We start from the raw sequence: 22,753 nt of genomic DNA on the forward strand, positions 1-22,753 counted from the left end.
CTCATCTTAGCCTATCCTAGCCGAAATTTCCCGCAAGCTTAACGATTCGGCTCGCAACACCAAAATCTTCCCTTTGCAACTTCACTCATTTTCTTCATATTCGATATCCTTTCCATTTTTTTAACTGTTGTCTGTCGCGTCACACCACAAACACATTACTAATCTAAAACCTTCAAGGTCGCATCTATTTACGCTAAAAAATTTACTACCTGCAAATTGAAGTACCTGTGTTTCCATAAAACCCTTTTATTGAACTTTTATAGCTTGTCCACATTTCATTGGCCGCGATTGTATATGGTTCCCATTTAGCCCTTGTTGGAGTATTGCGCGTCAACCACACCTACGCGACAGCATTCACGGTTTACTGAAATCCACTTCAGCTCCCCCCAGAACTTCCCGAGATGATTGCACTTCTCCTCTACTGTTCTGCGCAAAGTGCTTTTGAGGCAATTCACTTGTCAGCTATCTCGGGTAAGACGATGTGCGGCGACCAGGTTCTTCCTTTGAAATGGCATCCACCATCATACGCTGATGATAGGACGCAAACAAGTGTAGACAAAGGCTTGGAGCTTTCGATTGACAGTGGGGGTCACTTCCCATGTGCTACTCCCATATAGTAACACAGAAAGAGCAATAGCATAAAACAGTCTCAACTTGATCTTGGTGTTGAGTTAATTGCATTTCTAGATTTTAGGCTCGTTGCCTTGCCCTCAGCGGATCTAATGCTGTTAATGCGTCGAACAACATCTAGGTCGGTATCATCGTTGGCAGAAACCATACTAGATTATTTTTTAATTAGGGACAACCCTAGTATATTTGATCGCATATATCGATATTTCGGCAGCGTTAATTCGTGCAAAAACTGGCACAACTTTGTGATTTTTTTGACGACACAGTTTAAATCTGCTTATGAAAACCCATGGACCATGAAGATATGATATTCGAAGAATATTGTGTAAAATTTTGATGAAGAAATATCAAAAAGTAAGGCAATGGCAGAAGTATGTTTGTGGCCGTGTTTATGATAACGTTCTTCAGGTGATTCTGAAGATCATTTGTTGATGCTTCATCTCCAGGATCTCTGTTGATTGCGGTTATTGCGGCATCCATTTCCCTCTTATAGGTGTTGCAGAGGGCTGTGTTGTGGATCGCTTCAGTGCTACCTCTCACGTGATTGTCAGAGACGACTCTAGGTAGTATCTTTATTCGAGCTCGGAGCACCATGCCAACGAGATAGTGATCCGAGTCTATATTGGTCCTCTTATATGTTTTAATATTCATCAAGGCTGAGAGGTGCCGACGTTCGATGAGCACGTGGTCAATTTGGTTGAAAGTGGTCTCGTCTGAAGAGGCTCACGTATGTTTGAGGACCGCTTCCCGCGCAAACCAGGCACTTCCAACAACCATTTCAGGTAACATTACTAATTGAATAATTCCAAGTCCATTATCATTGGTATCCCTATGTAAGTTATCGGAGCGAACGTGTCGCCTGAATACGGGCTCCGCCCCTACTAGATTGTCGAAATCTTTAAATCTGATTTTGATATCATACTTGGGACAGGCGTCGAAGGCCCACTCAACTGCCTCGTAGAAGGTATCCTTCTCCGACTCTGCAGTCTCGTCTGTAGGGGTGTGAACGTTAATGAGGCTTATATTTCTTAAATTTCCTCACAAACGCGAAGTGCATAGCCTTTCGCTTATATTTTCAAAACCGATAATAGCACTCTGAGCACATGTTTTACTGCCTCTTCTCCAGGAAACCGGTCACTCAAAGCGATCGCCAGGTGGAGGTGGAAATGGGGTTTGGTAGTAGAGCTGTTGATGTTGGTTGAGCAGACGTTTTCCAGGTTTTATGCTCAATCGTGGGTACCAATCCACGTTTCGCCCTGGTATCTATGCTGTAAATAGAACTGTTGAGTACTGCGTGCCGTTCTTTTCAGTAAACCGGACATGTTCCCGTGATCAGTCCATGCTTGCATGCAAGATTTTAATAGATCACCTTACATTCAGCATTACGTCTGTCCGTTTATTGCACCGGTGCCATAGTAGTGCAGCCATGAGATGGTGCAAAATCTCTAATGTCGAACCACACATTCTTTACTAGTTGTTCTCCATGTGCTCTTTCATCCTAAATGCGACACGTAAATCCCTCCGTCTCAGCAAAGAGCTGCCTAGTACGACAATAGACAATTGACAGCCAGACACAATTGACGTGTTTATCATCTACTATCTTCGACTTCCATTCATTGACACGCTCTTAGTCTAACTTCACCCCACTCAGAGGATTGGAAGATCGATCCTCCAAGTTAAGTGGAGTTAGCCCAAAACTTGCCTTACAATCAGCTGCATGTAAGGGATTCGTCTATTGCTTGGTCTAAAAAAAAGTCTGTAGCGAGTCGACTTGGCGACAACCACGCCCCTGCCTCCTATGCTGAGAGGCAAGTTGGTTCGCTCCCCGGTGGAACTTGCATGATACATTCATCGCTAGACGTTTTCCAGATCGGCCTTTATTCGTGACAATATACCGAATGTAAGTGTCAGTAAAGTTATAGTGAAGAAATTCAATGCGCTCATTTTGAGATGCAATTTTAGCACTAGCTTCACCCCAATCCGGACAGGAAAGCATCCTCAAAATGACCAACTTGAGCGTAGGTTTCTGGCAGAATTCATAGGTATTAGAGAAGTAGAAGTTTGTCATAGTTTTGATAGAGAGGTAACCAGTGTTATGTCCGAGATGCGGTTCGTGATTACCTGTGCGTATGGCTTGGATTTGACATTTGTCTAAACCAAATTCCATCCGAATATCACTCCTAAATTTGTCTACTATTTGCAAAAGACTTCTGAGATGGCTATCAGTACCAGCACACAAATTAATGTTATATAAATATATCAAGTGTGTCATCTCGTACATAGTAATATTGTCAAGTGAAGCAAAGCCGTACCTGCTAGCATCATTCAGTAGCCATAGAAGGGGCTGGGTGCCTCGGCTCGATGAACTGCATCTACGACCTCCATAATAGCATGGATCTCCCTGTTCTGAACCCGAACTGCCTTAGGGATAAGTCCCCGGCAGCGCGGATCGCTTCAACGGGTCTACTTTGGATGAGCTTCTCGAGCATTTTTCCCGCTATGTCAAGCATACATACTAGTCGGTATGCAGACGGGAGCTCCGTAGGTCGGGAGTTTCTGCCGCCCATCAGTACATAGAAGGCTTGTCGCGGCTGTGGTCACTCCGGGGCACGGAAGCTTGATACGCCGTCGTTATTAGGTTCATCACTGAATTTACGGCGATGTCAGCTGCGGCGAGTTTTTAGCCTGGAGCATTTACAGAGGTGATACCTACCCGGGCATTGGTTACCTATGGACATTCACGCTTTATCGCCTCCTCCACTTCGACCTTTCCTGTGAGGCAGTCATGATCTCGGATTCCTAGAGAGCAGGTGGGCTCTAGGCTAGAAATAAGAGCCTTCTCCCCCAATAACCTCTTGACCGCTTCGCAGAACGTACTCTTGCTAGTCGTTTTCGGGCCCAGTTCGACGAGGACTTGGTCACTCCTCGTTTTTCGTATAGAAGACACCTCTGCTCCGTTGTCTTCGGGTTTCATCCTGTAGCGGATTCCACTAAGGACTTCCGCAAATGTCTTGCCCGTCGGCTTAATGAGCAGAGCCGACGGTCTAGTCCTTCGTTTCCTCGTCTTTTCTGCTCCTGGCTTTTGTTTGCAGCCTCCTTGTCTTTGGAAAGACGTGTCTCTGTCAGTAGTCAGTTGTTTTGTTTTTTCTTTCTTCCCCTTCTTTTTTCGAGCCCTGAAAACTGCTTTGATAAAGTCTCCTTCAGGCACGTCAGCCTCTTTCCGCTTTCTCCTGAGTTCGCTTTGCAGTAGGCTATCTGTGGTTCGTTTGACGCAAGCAGCTTTTTCAGCGGGGAGTGCGGCCTTTTCTGCTCTCCAATTGTCTTCCATTGCTCTCCACGTTCGCCTATAGAAGGAGATGCGGTTCAATAGTTCCTCCAAATCCATCAGTCCGTTTTTGATGCCTTTGCTGACATTCCTCTGGGAGGACGTTTTCGACCGCATACGCTTCACCACTGCTGTGCATTTCCTGATGAGCTGGGTTCTAGCTAGGACGGTCGACTGCACTTGCACTCGATTTGTGTGCGAATCCATTTGGTCAGGGCTAGCGATTCTGACTGGGCTTTTTTCGGAACAGGAGTACTCCAAGGTATTGGAGTTGCCATCCCTACACGGTCAGTCGCACCACTTGATAAGGCTTCCTTTTTATTTGGGCGCCCGGGTGTCACATCGCGTATGTCAACCCTCGCTGCCTCTTTCGCTAATCGATGCGGTGAACGACGCTTTTTTGTGCTGCGCCCAAACGCACTCAGCTTTTCCTTCCTCCCTGAATTTCGTCCTTTTTTTATTGGTATATGTGTATTCTCCATGGAAAACTCACCAGCGCATCGTGTGCAAGAGAGCGGGCCGCAATAGTCAGAAACAGATGTACCCTCGGGAACACAGTCCCTACCCCTGTTCCCTGAGGCTTGACTTACGCTCAACTGATCCCGGAATTCACGGACGAATCAACGCTCGCTGGGGGCAACTCGGTCTACTAACACCGGTTCAATGCACACTACCTGACCAGGGTCCGGAAGGGGTTGGCACCTGATACACGTCACAGCTACCACTTTGGCAAAGCTAGGCTTACATAACCCCATCGACGTCGACAGAGAGCTGTCGGTTCGCGGTTCGCTCTTCGCCGAGAAGCTTTCTCGTGGCTACTACCTAGGTCGCAGGTATACTACCAGCTAGGGAGTCAGAACTAATTACTCGGGCACCTCGGGGACGTCACACACCGTATCGTAAACGATCCGTTAAAGGTTGCTGACAACCCTTGAGGCTAGCTGCTTGGCAGCTTTATCTCTGTACAGGGAGTCTTCATCCTTCTCCGTCTGCAGCTTTTCGTTAAGAAAGAGCTCCCAGCTTTTTGTTAAGAAAGAGCTCCTCTCTCAGAGAGGAGGTGGAGATAGGGTTTGGTAGTAGAATTTTTGGCACTTCCCAGGTTTTATGTTCCATCGTGGGTACCAATCCATGTTTCGTCCTGGGGTCTATACTACCCTTTGACAGCTTTGGTAAAATTGGACGTCAAAAAACGCGCTCTATTTAGCCAGCTGGGAATGGATAAAAAGTTTCTTGGTTAAAACGGGTGTTCCTAGTTATTTGACTAAACTCCTCGAAAGTTACCTTTCAGAAAAAACATTCTGGTATGATATGGATGAGGAGGCGAAGCTATACATTGTCGCAGTAGGAGTATCACATGGCTCAGTATTGGGTTCTCATCTGTGGATTGCGGTTGTCGTCGCGATGTAAGATGTAGAAGCATTTGCTAATGAAACCATCAGCGTAAAAAAAGCGCGACTGGATATTATAGGTAGTGGATAGGTTAAGCTGAACTTTGCGGAACAAACGATAGGGGCAGTCCTGATAACCAAATCGTTACTCCAAAGCCAATTATCTGGGGGTGATGATTGATGCGAAGATTTATTTGAAGGAGCCCCTAGACTATGCCTATAAGAAAGCGGCACAAAAATAGCGACAACTACAACCTGACCATACTCCTGTCAGGGGATGGTGGTTATAGGAAATGTCTCCCCTGAATGTGGTTGCACACCCGAGGACCAGGAGTATGTCATGTCCTAGTATCCACGAATTTGTTGAGAGAGAAGGACCCTGGAAAACCCTCATAAAATCAGTATAAGCCGTCAAAAAAACATCGGGGAATACTGAAGTCGGTGGCAAACTCGTGCGCAGTTAATTCCGTAGTCAAAAAGATTCAGGCGAAACATGGAAAATTGGAACGTCCAAGAGGGTGCGCATAGTGGAAGGCTTGTTCCCTTAAATCGCAGTGCTTTCCGTGAAGTAATCCTTTGCAGCAGTGCCACGTGAAAAGAAGACAACAAAATCTTAAAGCGTGCAATCATATGCGCTGAACCCACATTTGCGAATCCGAGTCAAATCAAGTTATTATCTGGGAAAGACGCAAAAGAACAGTTAAGTCCTTGGGTGTTTAACGTAGGCACCTGTCATGGAGACTTAATCCTACAGTCTTCTTAAGACACGGATTGATTTTGTGACCACAATCAGAGCCCCGCTGTGACAAGCAACAACGGTACCAGTCTATACCAAGTGCATGGCTTAGCATTCATACTGGTGGATCTAAGACCTACCTAAATCTCTACCGAACTAAGGAACGAACACAACACCACGCCGAGGCCCGAAGGTCTCTTCTCGCTTGAGCATCACCACAGCCCCCATGAGGCTCCCACTAGGGGGCCAACCGCAAACAACCGAGCTGTACTCATATACGACAGAAATTCTCCCGAAGTATATGAGTTTAGGGGCTACCCCGGTTCCCATGGTATCAGTATACCCCTGGTAAGGTTTCAGATGAGTCCCCGTACAGACTCGGGTCTGATCGCTCTAATTAAGCCTTGGAGCATTCGCCTACTGCATCACGGTCGGCAAGCCAATGCGATACAGCGTTTCCCGGTGCCACCACGTGAAGGTTTTCCTCGGCCACTTGGTTTTGGTTCAGCCGACAGGGTTGCCCCCGTCTTCCTTCCTGCCACCTCTGAGCACCACGCAAAAGGATATAACAAATGGTACATCAATGAGCTTAGATATACGCGATGAATGTGAGGTCTCTTTTAAAAATAAAGCAAAAGGAGCAAATACACGGCCAAAGAATCGTCAAGCGCCAGTAACAATAAATTAAAGGGCCTTCTTGGGTAATTTGGAAGTAGTTGGGAAGATTCATTTTATCAGGTAAGTTATCTGCTTATCAGAATTGTAGATTGGACAACGAAAAAGATGAATCGAGGTAATTAGAAGACCTGAATAGTTTGAGGTTCTGTAGAAAGCGATTGGCATAGCTGGCCCACTCATGTCTCTCTAATAATAGCACGGAGGAGATAGAAGGCCTTGAATCCTGCAAAGGTCGTTTTGTTCCTCTCTTACGTCGATTGTAATTTAATCTTTAATGTAAGATATAAGATTTGTTTGTTTCTTAAATCTGTAAAGATTTTTTCCCACAAGAATTATAAAGGAGGGCGTTTCGATCAATGGACATTCTTCGTTAAAGTCTCCTCAATGAGCTATAATTTATGTACGTGGAAATTCTTGGCTTAATCTGCAAATATTATCGCATTTACGCTACTTCCCAAAGGATTTAATTTCCTATTTAATCGTATGCATGTAGGCCGCTGCTTGAGTACATTGACCTAGTAATCCAATTCTTTATAAATAATTGGCACCTTTAACTCACTCCAAAGCTTCTAAGGACTATTTCTAAGATCCACACGGTATTAAACGCGGACCCAATTGTATTCGCAAATCAGCATATAATCGCTCATTTCTATATTAAGAATGGAGAAGCAATTCGTAGTTTAACCAAGCTCTGACCCCAATAGGTCTCCGAAAAAGAATACAATTCAACAATCGTAACAAAGCCGCAATGGAGGAATCACACTTGGGGGGTGAATAGCAATAAATGTATGCATGGTCTGACTAAGTGACCAAATTTCTGCCTATTCATTTTATCATTCTAGTGTTCGTCATCGTTATCGTGTTTTGTATTAAGGAACATTAAGGGCGGCAGGATTTCTCGACTCCATTTCTGATTCTGAATGTCCTATGGCGACCTTTATGTTTTTATATTAAGGAAGGAAATGATTGTGAACTTTATGAGCCCAAATTAGGACACAAAAAGAGTCCCACGTGAAATCCAGGGAGCGGTATCTCTTCAGATCTGGTCTTTACTTAGACTCCATCCATTGGGCCTAATGAGGTTAACATTGAAACACGCAAGTCCAGATTATGCTCCTTCAATTACAGAGCAATGTTGTAAGTCCGCAATTAGTTATGTTTGTTATACAATCGGCCCCTGCCATTCAATTGAACTCCGCTGAATCTCCGCTTTAATGAACGCTTTTTAAGATTTACCAATCATCGCAATCAACCACAATTGTCGGTTGCTGGAAAGCATATTAAATTTCAATATGATTACGTTCGATTCTCCTCTTGATTCCCCTTCAGACTCCCCAGCAAGGTTGGTCTGAGCTAGCTGGCTTGTTGCCTGCTCGCTGGCTTCCACATCGCATCGTGATCAATGCAATCCATCGTTTCCAAACGCAATCTAGCAATTAACTTGGATGGGTGGTTAGCCATTATACGATATTATGTCATTGCAAAAAAATTATTGCTGACGCTCAAAACGGCGGCTATTAAGGCGGCCCGAAGTAGTCCAGCAGACCAGAGCTATTGGGCCGTATGACATGGCGATTCGAGACCTTTCTGATGTGTCGAATTGAGCCAACTTCTACGGCTCCACTATTCCAATTTGCTCGTAATTGATTGTGCGTTGTTATCCAACTTGCAGGAGTCCGAAGAAGATAAGAAGAGGAGTAAGTTGTACGGAAGGGGTTAAGTGTTAAATTTCGATTGAATTGTGGTTTGTCACGTAATGGAACCATTAGTAGGGAGTCGATTGTCTGATTTTTATGTGTTTCTTAGATTGCTTCCTAGCGATTCATATTGTTCTTTACCTAGGTGTCGATGTGGATTGGAAATTGAATTTTGTGGGAAAATTCTAATGTAGTGGGATTGGGTCGAAAAATAGAGGTTGAACAAACTCTAACAGGTATTCCCATCCCTCCAAACTTGAACAAAATTTCAATAATCTATGTCACTAGGTTCGCTACAGAACATGTGAACATACATCATTTAACCTACATCGCAGAGATGACTAGGACTTGACTGTGGTGTCCTCTTAGAAGACCACACCATAATAAGGTCTGAGGACTTGTGAATCCTAGGCATTAATGATTATTGTTATTCTATAAAAGGAAAGTCGCGCCGCGTCCTTAAAGAACTATTGTGCCCCTTTTGCTGGTTATAGTGCACAAGCAAGCCTATAACCGTTAGGAATGGCCCGTGTTAAGGCGTCCCTGCTCCCTTCTTGGCTAGTTCGTCTGCTGCCTCATTGCCTTCCAACCCAACATAGTCTGGAACCCAGAGTATCCAGACCTTGTTGGACGAGCTAAGCGCATTCAGTCTCTTAAGGCATTCCCATACCAGTTTAGAGTTCACCTGGTTGGATTTAAGTGCCTTCATCACTGCTGCTTGGCCCCTTGTAGTTTCTTTGGAGATTAAAGGGGGCACCTCTGTCTATGGCGTATATTTCCACCTGAAATATGCTAGTGTACCTACCCATTGGTTCTAAGTATATTTTCTTTGGACCAATGACACCGGCACCCGCTCCCTCTGCTGTGAGAGATCCGTCAGTGTACCAAGTAATTAGTTGCTGGTTTAAGCTGTATGTCACAGCCACGCCTTGTTGACATGTTATCCCTTGGTATCAATAATTTGGGATACCGCCTAGAAAGAATATCAATCTTCCTTCACTTTAGGCAGCTCCCCGTTTCACTGATACTCTCGGCCATCCTGAATATTGCCCTCCTTGCCTGCATCTGTATGTGCAGATGCAGAGGGGTTAATCCCAGAAGGATCTCCAGGGATGCCGTTGAGCATGTCCTTATTGCCCCACTGATACACACGCAAGTCAGTCTTTGGAGTTTGTGTGACTCCCTGGCTTTTGTGCTGAGTTCAGTTTTTTCCGCTCAGATTACCGCCCCATAGGTAATCATTGGCCTTACTATTGCAGTGTATATCCAAAGAAGTATCTTCAGGCTGCAACCCCAATTTTTTCCTGCTATGGATCTGCAAATGATCGGAGCCCTCGTGGCATTCCGACATGTGTTCCAGAGTAACTTTTGGTCTAGCGTGATTCCCAAATATTCGACCCCTTTGTCTCATTTCACTTTCATGTCATGTAACCTTATGGCTCTCAGGTTATGAAGCTTATGTCTCCTAGTGAATGATATTATGGTGGTTTTGACTGAATTTATACGTAGTCCCACCTTCCTGCACCAGGCACTAGGAGTTTGGATTCTATAACATAGGGTATCCTCATATTTGCCCCTGAAAATTACAACAATGTCGTCCGCGTAACCCTGGACCTATATTCCAGTATTTGTTAACACGTCCAGGAGTTTATCCACTACTATACTCCACATAAATAGCGATAGAACCCCGCCCTGTGGACAACCTTGAGTAGTATTCATGACAATAGAATTTGTACTTGTCGGTACTTCTATTTGCCTACGGTCTAGTGTCCCGGAAGCCAGGATGTTTTCCACTTCCTTGGGCCCAGGGCATTTTGTATCTCTGTGTGCGATTTGTTGTCGAATGCTCCTTCTATATCTAAAAAAGCACACAGTGCTATTTCCTTACCCTAGCTTTTAGGCACACCTCTTTTGCTAGTTTCCAGATCTGCTTTCTTCCCCTTTTATTCGTTGTTGGGAGCATAAAAGATATTTACTGCTGAAAATTGCACCTTCGAAAGTGAAGGCTAAGCAAAAGTGATCCGGGATTAGTTTGTACACTACACGATAAAAGAGGCTTAGCTTAGTATGGCGACGACTCGTGGAAGGTTTTGTTGATACCTATGTACCCCGAAGAAGATACCTATAGGGCCTACAAATAAGTTCTGTCGGTTTTTTTGTTAAATTTGAAGCTTTATTGTGAAAAATTGGTTATACATTGATTGTTCAAAGTATTGCCCATCGCTAGCCACAACTTTCTTCCATCTTTCAGGCAATTCATAGATACCATCGCGCCAAAAATTGGCCGGCTTGGCCGCTTTCCACTCATCGAGCCATTTTTTGAGTTCGTCGTAATTGGAGAAGTGCTGGTCAGCCAGGCCATGCTGCATCGACCGGAACAAATAGTAATCAGAAGGAGCAATGTCTGGAGAGTGCAGCGGGTGGGGTAGGACTTCCCATTTCAACGTTTCTAGATATTTTTTAACGGGCTGTGCAACATGTGGACGAGCATTGTTATGTTGCAAAATAACTTTATCATGCCTTTGCTGGTATTGCGGCCGTTTTTTCTTGAGTTCGCGGCTCAAACGCATCATTTGACGTCGGTAGAGGTTTTCCGTAACCGTTTCGTTCGGTTTTAGCAGCTCATAGTATACCACACCCAGCTGGTTCCACCATATACACAGCATGATCTTCTCACCATGAATATTCGCTTTGGCCGTCGATGAGGCATGGCCGGGGTATCCCCACGTTGCCCGACGCTTGAGATTATCGTAATGGATCCACTTTTCATCGCCAGTAACTATTCGATGCAGAAAACCCTTCCTTTCTTGTCGTTGGAGCAGTTGTTCGGACGTGAAAAAACGGCGTTCAGCGTCTCTTGGCTTCAGTTCATACGGAACCCAATTTCTGACCTTTCGGACCATTCCCATTGCTTTTAAACGGTGGGAAATGGCTTGCTGAGTGACTCCAAGTGTTTTTCCAAATTCTTCTTGCGTTTGCGATGGATCTTGGTCGAGCAATGCCTCTAATTCTTCATCTTCAAAAATTGTTGGCCGTCCGGCGCGCTCTTCGTCTTCCAAGTCAAAATCGCCACTTTTAAACCGTCCAAACCACCTCTGACATGTTCGCTCAGATAGAACATGGTCACCATAAACTTCCACCAAAATGCGATGACTTTCGGTTGCTTTTTTCTTCAGAATGAAATAATGAAGTAGAACTCCCCGCAAAAACACACTATTTGGTACAAAATTGGCCATTTTCGTTGATGAAAAAAGTATTGTTGTTTACATTTCAATTAAATAATTTATACTGACGTTTGTGCCTATTGACAGTAGCTTTCCGATGAATGTTTGGAAATGTGGTTCAATGGAATAAAAAACAAGCTACGCCATCTATTGTGAAAACCGACAGAACTTATTTGTAGACCCTATATAATACTTATAAAAATATATATTTATGTGCTCTCACGAGAAAATCTTCCTTGTCTTTCAAAATAGGGCGTGACGATGCTGATGTTAATGACGACTGCAAAAGTGTCCACATCCTGTGAGACGACACACTCCAGTAGGTCCCGCATTCGTTGAAATGCTATTCAGCCCATCCCATTTTGGGGGAGGGGCTTCCTTTGAGCGCTTTGATCCCTCATATGTCACTAAATCAAAATTCACGTGTCCTTGCTGGCGGCTGAATCCCCGACAATCCGATGGAAGGACGACTTTTCATCGGATTGTCCCCTTCCTTTTCAATCCATTCCATGGTGAACTCGATGTTCCTGTGTGTCCGGTTTAGTTTCTCGAGGATTGTTCCTGCTTCTTCCTTTTTGATAATTGCTAATATATCGTCCACGTATCTGATCCAGAATCTGGGGAGTGCCCCGGCTTCCTCGAGTTGATTCGAGGGGGGAGTTGCCCATTGCTGCCCCAGAGATTGTTTTATCAAATTTATTCCTGAATGTGAAATATGATGCACGTGAAGACCAGTTTCTTAAACAGTTCAGCCTTCTTCCTCCATTCGGATGAGTTTTCGTGTGTCGTGATCCATTCCTCGAATCAGTGTAGGGCTTCCTTCATCGGTGCTCTTGGAAACATCGCTTTTACGTCGAAAGATACTAGTATTTCATCACTTTGTATTTCCCACGGCCTCGTTGAGTCTGGCAATGACTTCCCTGTCGTTTCCCACTGTTTTTTTTCCTATTTTTAGGCCTAACCTTTTGACACCTTCCAAGAGCCTCTTCGCAATATTTTGGGTCGCTGAATTCGTTGCCGCTATTATCTCTCTGACCTCGTCGCCTTCTTTATGTATTTTGGGGAGACATTTGATTCTGGGCGGAGATGGATTAGGCATCCTTAATTCGGCTGCTTCCTTAATAATCGGTTTGCATTCAGCCAGAGCTTTTTCAAATATTTTAACGGAGTCTGGCAGAGGGTCTTTCCGGAAATTTACCTTTTGCTAATTGTTTTGCGTATTAAGTCGTTCTATGCTTCCTTGTCCATGATGACCACTGCATTTCCTTTGTCTGCTGCTAAGTAGAAAACGGGTTTTTCTTCTAATTCTCTAATGATTTTATGGTGATTGGACGATGCTCTTTTCCTTGTCGTAATTCGATTGGTGGGGGTCCTGTAGTAGCTCCTTTCATACGGTATAGGACTTTACCTTTAGGCATACACGAGTTTACTTTCGATACAATAAGTAATTCTCAAAGTTCCATGACAAGGGACATTACTTATTTAAGTTATTCATCAACGGCATCTTTTTGCGTTCGCGTTATGCCAGATAAAGTTGGAACACACGCAAAAATAAAGCCGCTGTAGCTTTGTTGATTAGATAAGCTTTGCATCCTATCGATGTAAGAGCAGTACAAAAATAAATATTTCTCCATTACCGTCATCAATCCGCTGGGTAAAAATGAACTTTATTCCTGGCTAGAAATGGGAAGTGAATAGTATTGTAATGATAAATAGGCAGGAAAAAGCAGTATTGATCATCAACTGATTTTAATTTAAACCAAAATTGAAATTTATTTTGTAACGTTTATTTTGAAAAATCTTAAGCCGGAAGGCAGTATGAGAAATTGAAAGTGGGATGATGGAAAGGTTAAAATATGCTATATAGTAGGAAAGGAGGAAATCATCATCATCAACGGCGCTACAACCAGTATCCGGTCTAGGCTTGCCTTAATCAGGAACTCCAGACATCCCGGTTTTGCCCCGAGGTCCACCGATTCGATATCCCTAAAAGCTGTCTGGCGCCCTAATCTACGCCATCGTTCCAACTCAGGCAGGGTCTATCTCGTCTTCTTTCTCTACCATAGATATTGCCCTTATAGACTTTCCGGGCTGGATCATCTCATCCATACGGATTATGTGACCCGCCTACCGTAACCTATTGAGCCGGCTTTTTTCCAGAACTTGACGGTCATGGTATCACTCATAGATTTCGTCGTTATGTAGGCTACGGAATCGTCCATCCTCATGTAGAGGGCCAAAACTCCTTCGGAGGATTCTTCTCTCGAATGCGGCCAAGAGTTCACAATTTTTCTTGCTAAGAACCCAAGTTTCCGAGGAATACATGATGACTGGCAAGATTATTGTCCTGTATAGTAAGAGCTTTGACCCTATGGTGAGACGTTTTGCGTGGAACATTTTTTGTAAGCTGAAATAAGCTCTGTTGCCAGCCAACAACCGTGCGGGGATTTCATCATTGTAGCTGTTGTTGGTTGTGATTTTCGACCCTAGGTAGGATAAATTATCAACGGTCTTAAAGTTGTAGTCTCCTATCTTTATCCTTCCCGTTTGACCTGTACGATTCGAAAATGTCCGTTCTTTGGTTTTTGGCGCTGACGTTGCCACCATATATTTTGTCTTGCCTTCCTTGATGTGCAGCCCAAGATCTCGCGCCGCCTGCTTGATCTGGATGAAGGCAGTTTGTACGTCTCGGGTCGTTCTTCTCATGATGTCGATATTGTCAGCATAGGCCAGTAGTTGGGTGGACTTAAAGAGAATTATACTCCTCGCATTTGCCTCTGCATCACGCATCACTTTCTCGAGGGCCAGGTTAAAGAGGACACATGATAGGGCATCCCCTTGTCGTAGACCACTGTTGATGTCGAATGGCTTTGAGAGTGATCCTGCGGCTTTTATCTGGCCTCGCACATTGGTCAGGGTCAGCCTAGTCAGTCTTATCAATTTCTTCAGGATACCGAATTCTCTCATTATCGTGTACATTTTTACCCTGGCTGTGCTATCATAGGTGGCTTTAAAGTCGACGAATAGATGATGCAACTGTTGTCCATATTCCAATAGTTTTTCCATCGCTTGCCGCAAAGAGAAAATCTGATTGATCTGTTGCTGATTTGCCTGGAGTAAAGCCTCTTTGGTATGGGCCAATGATGTTCTGGGTGTATGGGGCTATTTTTAAGCCGATAAATTGCACGGACTGTTTCTTCTATACTTGGTGGTGGCAGTATTTGTCCGTAGTTTTCAGTTGGCGGGATCTCCAACTTGCCGATGTTCTGGTCGTTCAGTAGTTCATCAAAGTACTCAACCCATCGCTCCAATATGTCTATTCTGTCGGAAATCAGATTTCCCTCTTTGTCTCGGCAGGATGAACATCGAGGTGTGTAAGGCTTCATCCTGCTGACTTGTTAGTAAAACTTCCGCGCTTGGTGCGGTTGCTCCCTGTACTTTTCTAGTTCACAGACTTGTCGGTTCTCTCAGGCTTCTTCTTTTCGTCTGTGAAGTCGCTTCTCCGCTCGACGGGGTTTGTGATAAGTCTTCGCGCGTGTCCGCGTCCTTTGAGAATGCAACATAACTCGGTATGCGGCATTCTTCCGTTTCGTTTTATATTCATCGTCAAAATAGCCGTTCCGACTCTTTTTGCAGCTGGAGCCAAGTTTGTTTGTGGCCGTATTTATGAGAACGTTCTTCAAGTGATTGTGAGGATCATCTGTTGATGCTTCATCTCCAGGATCTCTGTTGACTTCGGTTATTGTGGCATACATTTCCCTCTTATAGGTGTTGCGGAGGGCTGTGTTGTGGATGGCTTGAGTGTTAACTCTCACTTGATTGTCAGAGGGAATTCTGGGTGGTGTTGTTATCCGAGCGCGGAGCACCATGCCAACGAGATAGTGATCCGACCCTGTATTGGCCCCCCTATACGAGGCAGGACCCAAAAAAAAAACGGAAATTTTGTTATAACTTCTTTATTTCTCAATATTTTTACTGCAAATTTTGATCACCTTCAAAGTATTCGCCTTTGACTACAACGCACTTCTCCAAACGATTCTTCCATTGTTCAAAACATTTTTTTAATTCACTCATCGGGATGTCCTTTAAGCCTTCCAGCGATTTTTGTTTGACCTGCTCCACACGCGTTTTGCCGTTCCTTTCTTATTCCTTTTGAATCGTATCCATAGCACCACGATTCATCACCAGTAATCACCTTCGAAAAAAATTCGCTCGAAGAGGGAGCTGATTTTGAAGCTCAAAACATGCCTGAAGTCGACGCTCCCTTGGCTCATCTGTGAGAAAGCGCGGGACGAATCTGGCTACAACCCTTCTCATGTGTAAATCTTCGGATAAAATTCTCTGAATTGAACTCCATGACTTTCCCGACATCTCAAAGAGTTGATCAATGGTTCGGCGACTGTCTTCACGAACGAGGGCATTGATTTTGTCTACATTTTTATCAGTTCTTGATGTTGAGGGACGTCCTGAACGAAGTTGGTCTTCAGTAGACATTTCTCCGTTTTTAAAACGTGAAAACCAATCGAAAACTTTGGTTTTATTCAAGGTAGCATCCTCATAAGCAGTATTACAATTGTTTCCGCGGCCGATTTCCCCAACAGGAAACAAAATTTCACAGCCGCGCGTTGTTCTCGACAATTTGCCATTACGTTTTCGCCGAAATGTAAAAAGTTGTTTTACTAAAAAAAATCTCGCAGGCGAACCGATGCACTCACAGTGACACAACTTCGCACACTGACGCAGGTGGCGTAACACTAACGGACATGTTGTCAAACAATAGGTTCCTCCACTCTCCCTCCCTACCACAGCGTAATTCCCGGAACTTATAGGTCCCCGCTCGTATGTTTTGACATTCATCAAGGCTGAGAGGTGCCGGCGTTTGATCAACACGTTGTCAATTTTGTTGAAAGTGGTCCCGTCTGGAGATGTCGACGTATGTTTATAGACCGCTTTTCGCGCAAACCAGGTACTTCCAACAACCATTTCGTATGACTCTGCTAATTGAATAATCCGCAGTCCGTTATGATTTGTATTTTGATGTAAGCTATGAGAGCCAATGTATCGCCTGAATACGGGCTCCTTCCCTACTTGGTTGTTAAAATCCCCAAGTATGATTTTGATATAATATCGGGGGCAGACTTCGAGGGTTCGTTCTACTACATCGTAGAAGGTATCCTTCTCCGACTCTGCAGTCTCCTCTGTAGTTGGTAGAATTTGTCCCGTTTTTAGGCGCAGGAGATTCGCCTTCATCCTTCTCCGTCTGCAGCTTTTCGTTAAGAAAGAGCTCCCAGCGGTCCCCACGTGGAGGTGGAGATAGTGTTTGGTAGTAAAGCTGTTGGTGTTGGTTCAGCAGGCGTTCCCCAGGGTTTATGCTCCATCGTGGGTACCAATCCACGTTTCGCCTTGGGACCTATACTACCCTTGGACCCCGCTTGTGAACGGGACTAACGCTGACGAAAAAGAAAAAGACCACACGGGGAAATGCTGCGTATAATTAAGTAGATTTCACAGGCAACTTGGCTGCTTAGCACCAGGAACTAAAGAAACAAAAAAAGTTTTCATGCCATGAAACCCCACGTTTTACAGGGCAACTGAGCACAAAGTCGAAAGGCTGACGATAAACTGTGATAAAATCAAATAACTTATTCGCCATTTCCTCGATTCTTGTCGGCATCATCAAGAAATCTTTATCTGGAAAAAAAATTGATCTTAGGTTCATTATTGTTTTATGTTTCTCAACTTTGCTTTGAAATTCCCTATCTTATAATAATTTTCATTTCTTTTGCATTACAGGAGCCATCTGGCGTGTACCTATTCTCATGGGTTACATTTGGACAAATCGCTGGGCTCCATCAATTGATCTAAAACGGAGAGCTCCGCCACTAAAACCTCGACCGCCCGGATTTAAGTTGCCTAATCCCGTCAGCTCTAATATCTACTGAAACGGTATCCTGTCAACCTAAAACTACTTATAACATTCCAATACTGAAATATCTACCTGACATCAAATTTAAAGCAAGAAATCACTTTATTCATAATTTGAAATCTTTTAAACTCTTTATCAAATCCAGAACGAAGTAAAGGAAAATATCTGATTCCTATGAAATATCAAAACAAAGAATATCAAATTATAAAGTGCTTAATTAGTCAATTCAAATCGTTGGAATTTATTATCGGATAAGTATCTTTTTTACGGAAAATAAAGTTTACACATAGGCATAGCATAGTAGCGATAAATTCTTGCAAATTTACAAAGTAAAAGATAAAGATAAAATCGAAGATACAGCCAAAGTTGTGGCCTAAGTGATTACTAATATTCAACAAATAGAGTATTCGTTACGAAGCATTTTCCTTTTAAATGAATTTAATTAACGCAAATGTTAACAAATAGCGAATAAGACGCGCTGAGAAGGACCAAACGCGGACCTATAAAATTTATCTAAAGTGAAAAAAGTGTGTCTTAAACAAGTGCCCTTAAAAATAAATTTATTATTTTTTTTTTCGCCACTATAAAACGGATAAGATATCGAAAAATAAAATACAATAAATTCACTACAATCTAAATAATTTAACCAATCATCACCATTGTTACAACGGGACATACGTCATCGCAAATTACGCTTATTACTATTGTTGTTGTTAAATCTCATCATGGGAAGAAAAACAAGTCCACAGCAAGAAACACGTGAGTATCTTATTTTGTATTCTTTTTTTGTGGTTTCTATTTAGGTTTTCGAATCGTCACGAAGACTCTGGAAAAAAAAACAAGAATCTGTTTTGCCTTTAGAACAATTAGCATTAATCTATATTAATCGGATGGAGATTGTTCATTGTTTCTATTCCGATGAACAATTAAAATGGACCGTCTTTATAACAAAGCTATACTGAACTAGTGGGAAAACAATAACAGATTGTTTTCTTTAATGACTGTGATTTAAAGATGCAATTAGAAGGGTCTTAGTTGCGTATTCTGGTTCAGTTGCTTTGGATTTGATTGTGATTAGGTAATGAAATTAGAGTTTAAGTAGATTGAATTGCATTTTAAAAGAACAGTTTCATGGCTCAACAACCGGTAATGCTACTGGTTCTTACTCATATCCTTCACTTTTTACTGGCATTTCACAAATATTAGATATTGCTCATCGTCATGTGGTTTTAGGGTGACCCACTCACCGCGTTTACTGGGAAAATGAGCTTGACGGGGCAGGAGAGCCTCCAAATGCAGCTTCGCACTTTGTTAATATGTGACCTACTCACTGCCTCCTTCTCAACACCTCCGTCGGTATCACATTCATATACATCCTTGGGAATTTTTTTTTTATGAATGGAGGAAATCTTAGAAAGACGCTGCTGCGCCAGGTTGCAGCAATTTGTGGGATTCGCACCCACTAAAACCATCCCCACTCTTCAGCCCCTCCCCGCGGGACCACCGTGAAGTATTACTTCATGGGGGAGGCTCTGGTTCGCTACACCAGCACGTCCATGTCGCGTCTCCGTCGCGCACCACGACTACTGCCTCATTTACCACTATCCAGCTTTCCTCCGACTTCAGCATCTCTTCCACCAGGTTGGAGGGCTCGATGTCCGCCCCCCAAGATGCTGTTCAACTTCCTTTTCTGCTGCAAAAATCTCTGACAATGGAACATAACGTGCTCCGGGTCCTCGGGTGTAGCATCGCATTCAGGACAGTTGGGAGACTCATCCAACTTGAAGCAATGCAAGTACTTCCTATAGCCACCGTGTCCTGTAAGGAGCTGTCTCAGGTGGTAATTAATTTCTCTGTGTTTCGATCGACCAATTTCTCGATACATGGGATCAATGTATGGGTCCACCGGCCCTTGTCGGGGTTACCCTACCGTTGTTGCCACTTACCACACAATTCTCTCCTGATGACTTTTTGGAAATCCGCATTCACCTCGGCTGGATTTGACTTCCATTTTTCGTAGAGCCAATATGCCTCGCTTGCTAGAAGATCTATAGGGATCATTCCCGCGATGACACACACTGCCTCCGTCGACGCCATCCTAAATGCGCTGCACACCTTTAACGCAATTGGCTGGTATGCCGAACTTATCTTCCTCCGGTTTACAGCGTGGTTGAACGCTCACGCCCAGGCAGGGGCCGCATATAACAGGATCGACTTCACCGCTTCCGCGATGAGTAGCTTGCAACTATACTTCGGCCCTCCCACGTTAGGCTTCATCCTTGCAAGGGATGAGCTGGCATTTGCTGCCTTCTCCCGCGCTTAATCCAAGTGTCCCTTGAAACTCAGCTTGCCATCGATCATTACCCCTAGGTATTTGAAAATTGATTTTGAGACGACCTCACGATTACCAACCCCGATATTAACCGTGTTGTTCTTCCTGCGGTTGGTAATGAGCACCGCCTCCGTCTTTTCGCCCGGCAGGTCTAGCTTAGCCATTCGTAACCATGACTTGATGGCAGAAATGGCTTCATTTGCATAAAGCTCAACATCTTCGGGTTACTTTGCAATTGCAACTACCGCCAGGTCGGCGGCAAAACCAATCAGCGTTGCCTCCTCCGGCACGCGTAGGCCAAGCACTCCGTCGTATGATACATTATGTTCCACAGCAGTGGTCCCAATACAGAACCTTGAGGCACACCTGCTGTCACAATGTACTTCTTAGGCCCGTCGTCCGTCTCGTACCAGAGAAGTCTGTCCGAAAGGTAACTCCCGATTAGCCGAGCCAAGTAACTAGGAACACACAGTTTGGCCAAAGCGCCTTTAATCCAGCCCCAGTTGGCTGAGTTGGAAGCATTTTTGAAGTCCAGCATCACCAGAGCCCGGCATTTGCCCATAACCATTGCATTTCGAGCCAATTCCACGACCTTTGCTACTGCATCGACCGTAGAAGGGACTCGCCGAAACCCATATTGCCGCTTTGAAAGACCACCCGCAAGCTCGATGAACGGGAGCAGCCTGTTGTATATCACCCCATGGTGTCTAAGATATAAATAGGGCAATATGAAGAGGGCACGCCGGTCGGTTTTTGAGGCTTCGGTAACAACTCCTTCCGCCATGCACGATTCAAATGTGCTTGCGAACCACCTTGGTCTGGCCTTGATCGCCACATTCAGAGCTTTGTTCGGAATTGCATCCAATCCCGGAGCCTTGCTATCCCCAGTACGTCCGCAAATTTTCCGAAGTTCTTCTTCGGTAACACCAGGGATCGAGAACACGTCCTGCTAAGCTGTCAGTTGGGGTTGACTTTCATCCTGCTCCTGCTGCGGGAAAAGAGTTGTAATTATTTGCAACAAGTGCCGTGGGCATGTCACTTGAGGTGATTTTTGGCCGCGGATCTTGTTCACTACAACTTGATAGGCTCTACCTCAGGGATTCGTATTAGCCTCCATTCAGAACTTCTAGTAGCATTCCCATTTGCTTCTCCGTATGGCCTTCTTAAGGTTGCTTCGCAGATCCCCGTATTCCCCCTCACGATCCTGGTGCTCCGGTATCATAGATATAATCCGGCAGGTTCTCAATAATATTGCAGTGCGAGAGATGTTTTAAATAGATTCGGATAATTGAACAGAACTTCTCTACAATCCTCGCCTGGAGAACCTGCCAGTTTATACCAATGGTAGGCTTCGCAAAGTTCCCATTTCGAAAAAAATACTTACTGGAACATCTTTTCGAATAATGGAGAAAAAATCCGGCCGAATATATCCAACGCTTGGTCAAATCCCTGCCACTGCCTGGGTGCTACTTACCCCATGGTGGGGTATAGCGCGTCAACAACAGCTACGCGCATCACTCGTGGTTAGCTGAAATGCGCTTCAGTCCCTCACGACTTCCCGAGACGCTCGCACTCCCTCTCTACTATTCTGAATCAAGTACCCTTGAAGCGACCCGGAATAACTTCGTATGGGGCGGTGGCCAGGCTTCAGAGCAGAATTGGAAAGAGCTAGGACGTCAACATGATTTGTATCCTACAAATTAATAGGAGTGCAACCGCTGAATTACGAGCGCAGTTCGCTGCGGAGACCAAAGTTGATTTAGTACTCGTCAGTGAGCAGTACCGATAGAAAGACCCAGTTTCATGGCACGCTGCCATATGGGTTCAGGACGGCACCCTTCTTAGGGTTCTTACACAAGGGCGAGGGGACGGCTTTGTCTGGGTTCGGTGTTCAGGGATAATATTTTTCAGTGTCTACCTTATGCCGAATGAGACGATGCCGAACTTTCGACGCAGGCTTGACGCTTTAGGGGACGCTATCTTAGGTGCAGATAGGTGGATTGATAGTTCTAAACACCGGATTCACCCCAACGACCCGGCGTCCAGGCTGCGAGGGAAGCATTCCAGACGTAACCTTCGCGTCGGAATCACAGGTGTCGCTGGTAGACGGGTGGCGAGTTCTGGAAGACATCTCGATAAGCGATCATCAATACATTGCCTTCGAAATGGTGACACAAACTCTCGGTGTGCGTCACCCCGGCGCTCTTTCTTTGCATGAAACATTGTGAAAGTGAACACAGGGAGGTTTGTCGAAACTCTTGGAACAGGTGGGGCCGCACTGGAGAGTACTCCTGGGGGCGGTGGCGCTTTCTATGCATTGGTAAACGGTGGAATTTGCAGAGCTCCGAAAGGAATGTCACACGCTCCGCTACTTAACACAACATCTATGCGACTGGAAGGAGGCATGTACCACAATGACGGAATAAAAATCCTCAAAAAGAGACTGCGCAGCGCAGTAAACAAGAGCGAAGGTCGCTGCTGGCAGGATCTGGTCGACGAGGTGAATGGGGGACTCATTTACAAACTGGTAACCGGAAAAATCGCGGCGTTGCGGAAATCCTGTTCACTTAAGGTCAAGCAGATGTATCGCATTGTACGGGCACTATTCCTTGCGCGCCCCGTATGGGATGATGACGTCGACGCAGAGAACGCGCAGGACTCTCCACTTTTCTCTATAAAAGAGCAAGAACAGGCAGTTCTCTCTATGAAAAGCAAGAAGGCGCCAGGACCCGATGGTATTCCAGCAGAGATATACTAACTTGTATTCCAACACCGACCAGACCTACTAGGCGTATTCAACACTTGCCTGAAAGAGGG

General features: G+C 44.6%; 1 protein-coding gene across 2 annotated transcripts in view; it reads left to right on the forward strand.

Moving 5' to 3' along the window:
• The window catches only part of LOC119653379 (phospholipid-transporting ATPase ID), a 324,122-nt gene that overhangs the window by 169,804 nt on the left and 131,565 nt on the right, over positions 1–22,753 (forward strand). For both annotated transcript variants that reach the window (XM_038057925.1, XM_038057924.1), the window contains exon 2: positions 17,472–18,363. In XM_038057925.1, coding sequence (XP_037913853.1) covers positions 18,330–18,363 — 34 coding nt within the window. In that variant the 5' untranslated portion in view covers positions 17,472–18,329. The remainder of the gene's footprint in view (positions 1–17,471; positions 18,364–22,753) is intronic.

The sequence above is a fragment of the Hermetia illucens genome, chromosome 4, assembly GCF_905115235.1.
Source record: "Hermetia illucens chromosome 4, iHerIll2.2.curated.20191125, whole genome shotgun sequence".
Taxonomy (NCBI): Eukaryota; Metazoa; Arthropoda; class Insecta; order Diptera; family Stratiomyidae; genus Hermetia; species Hermetia illucens.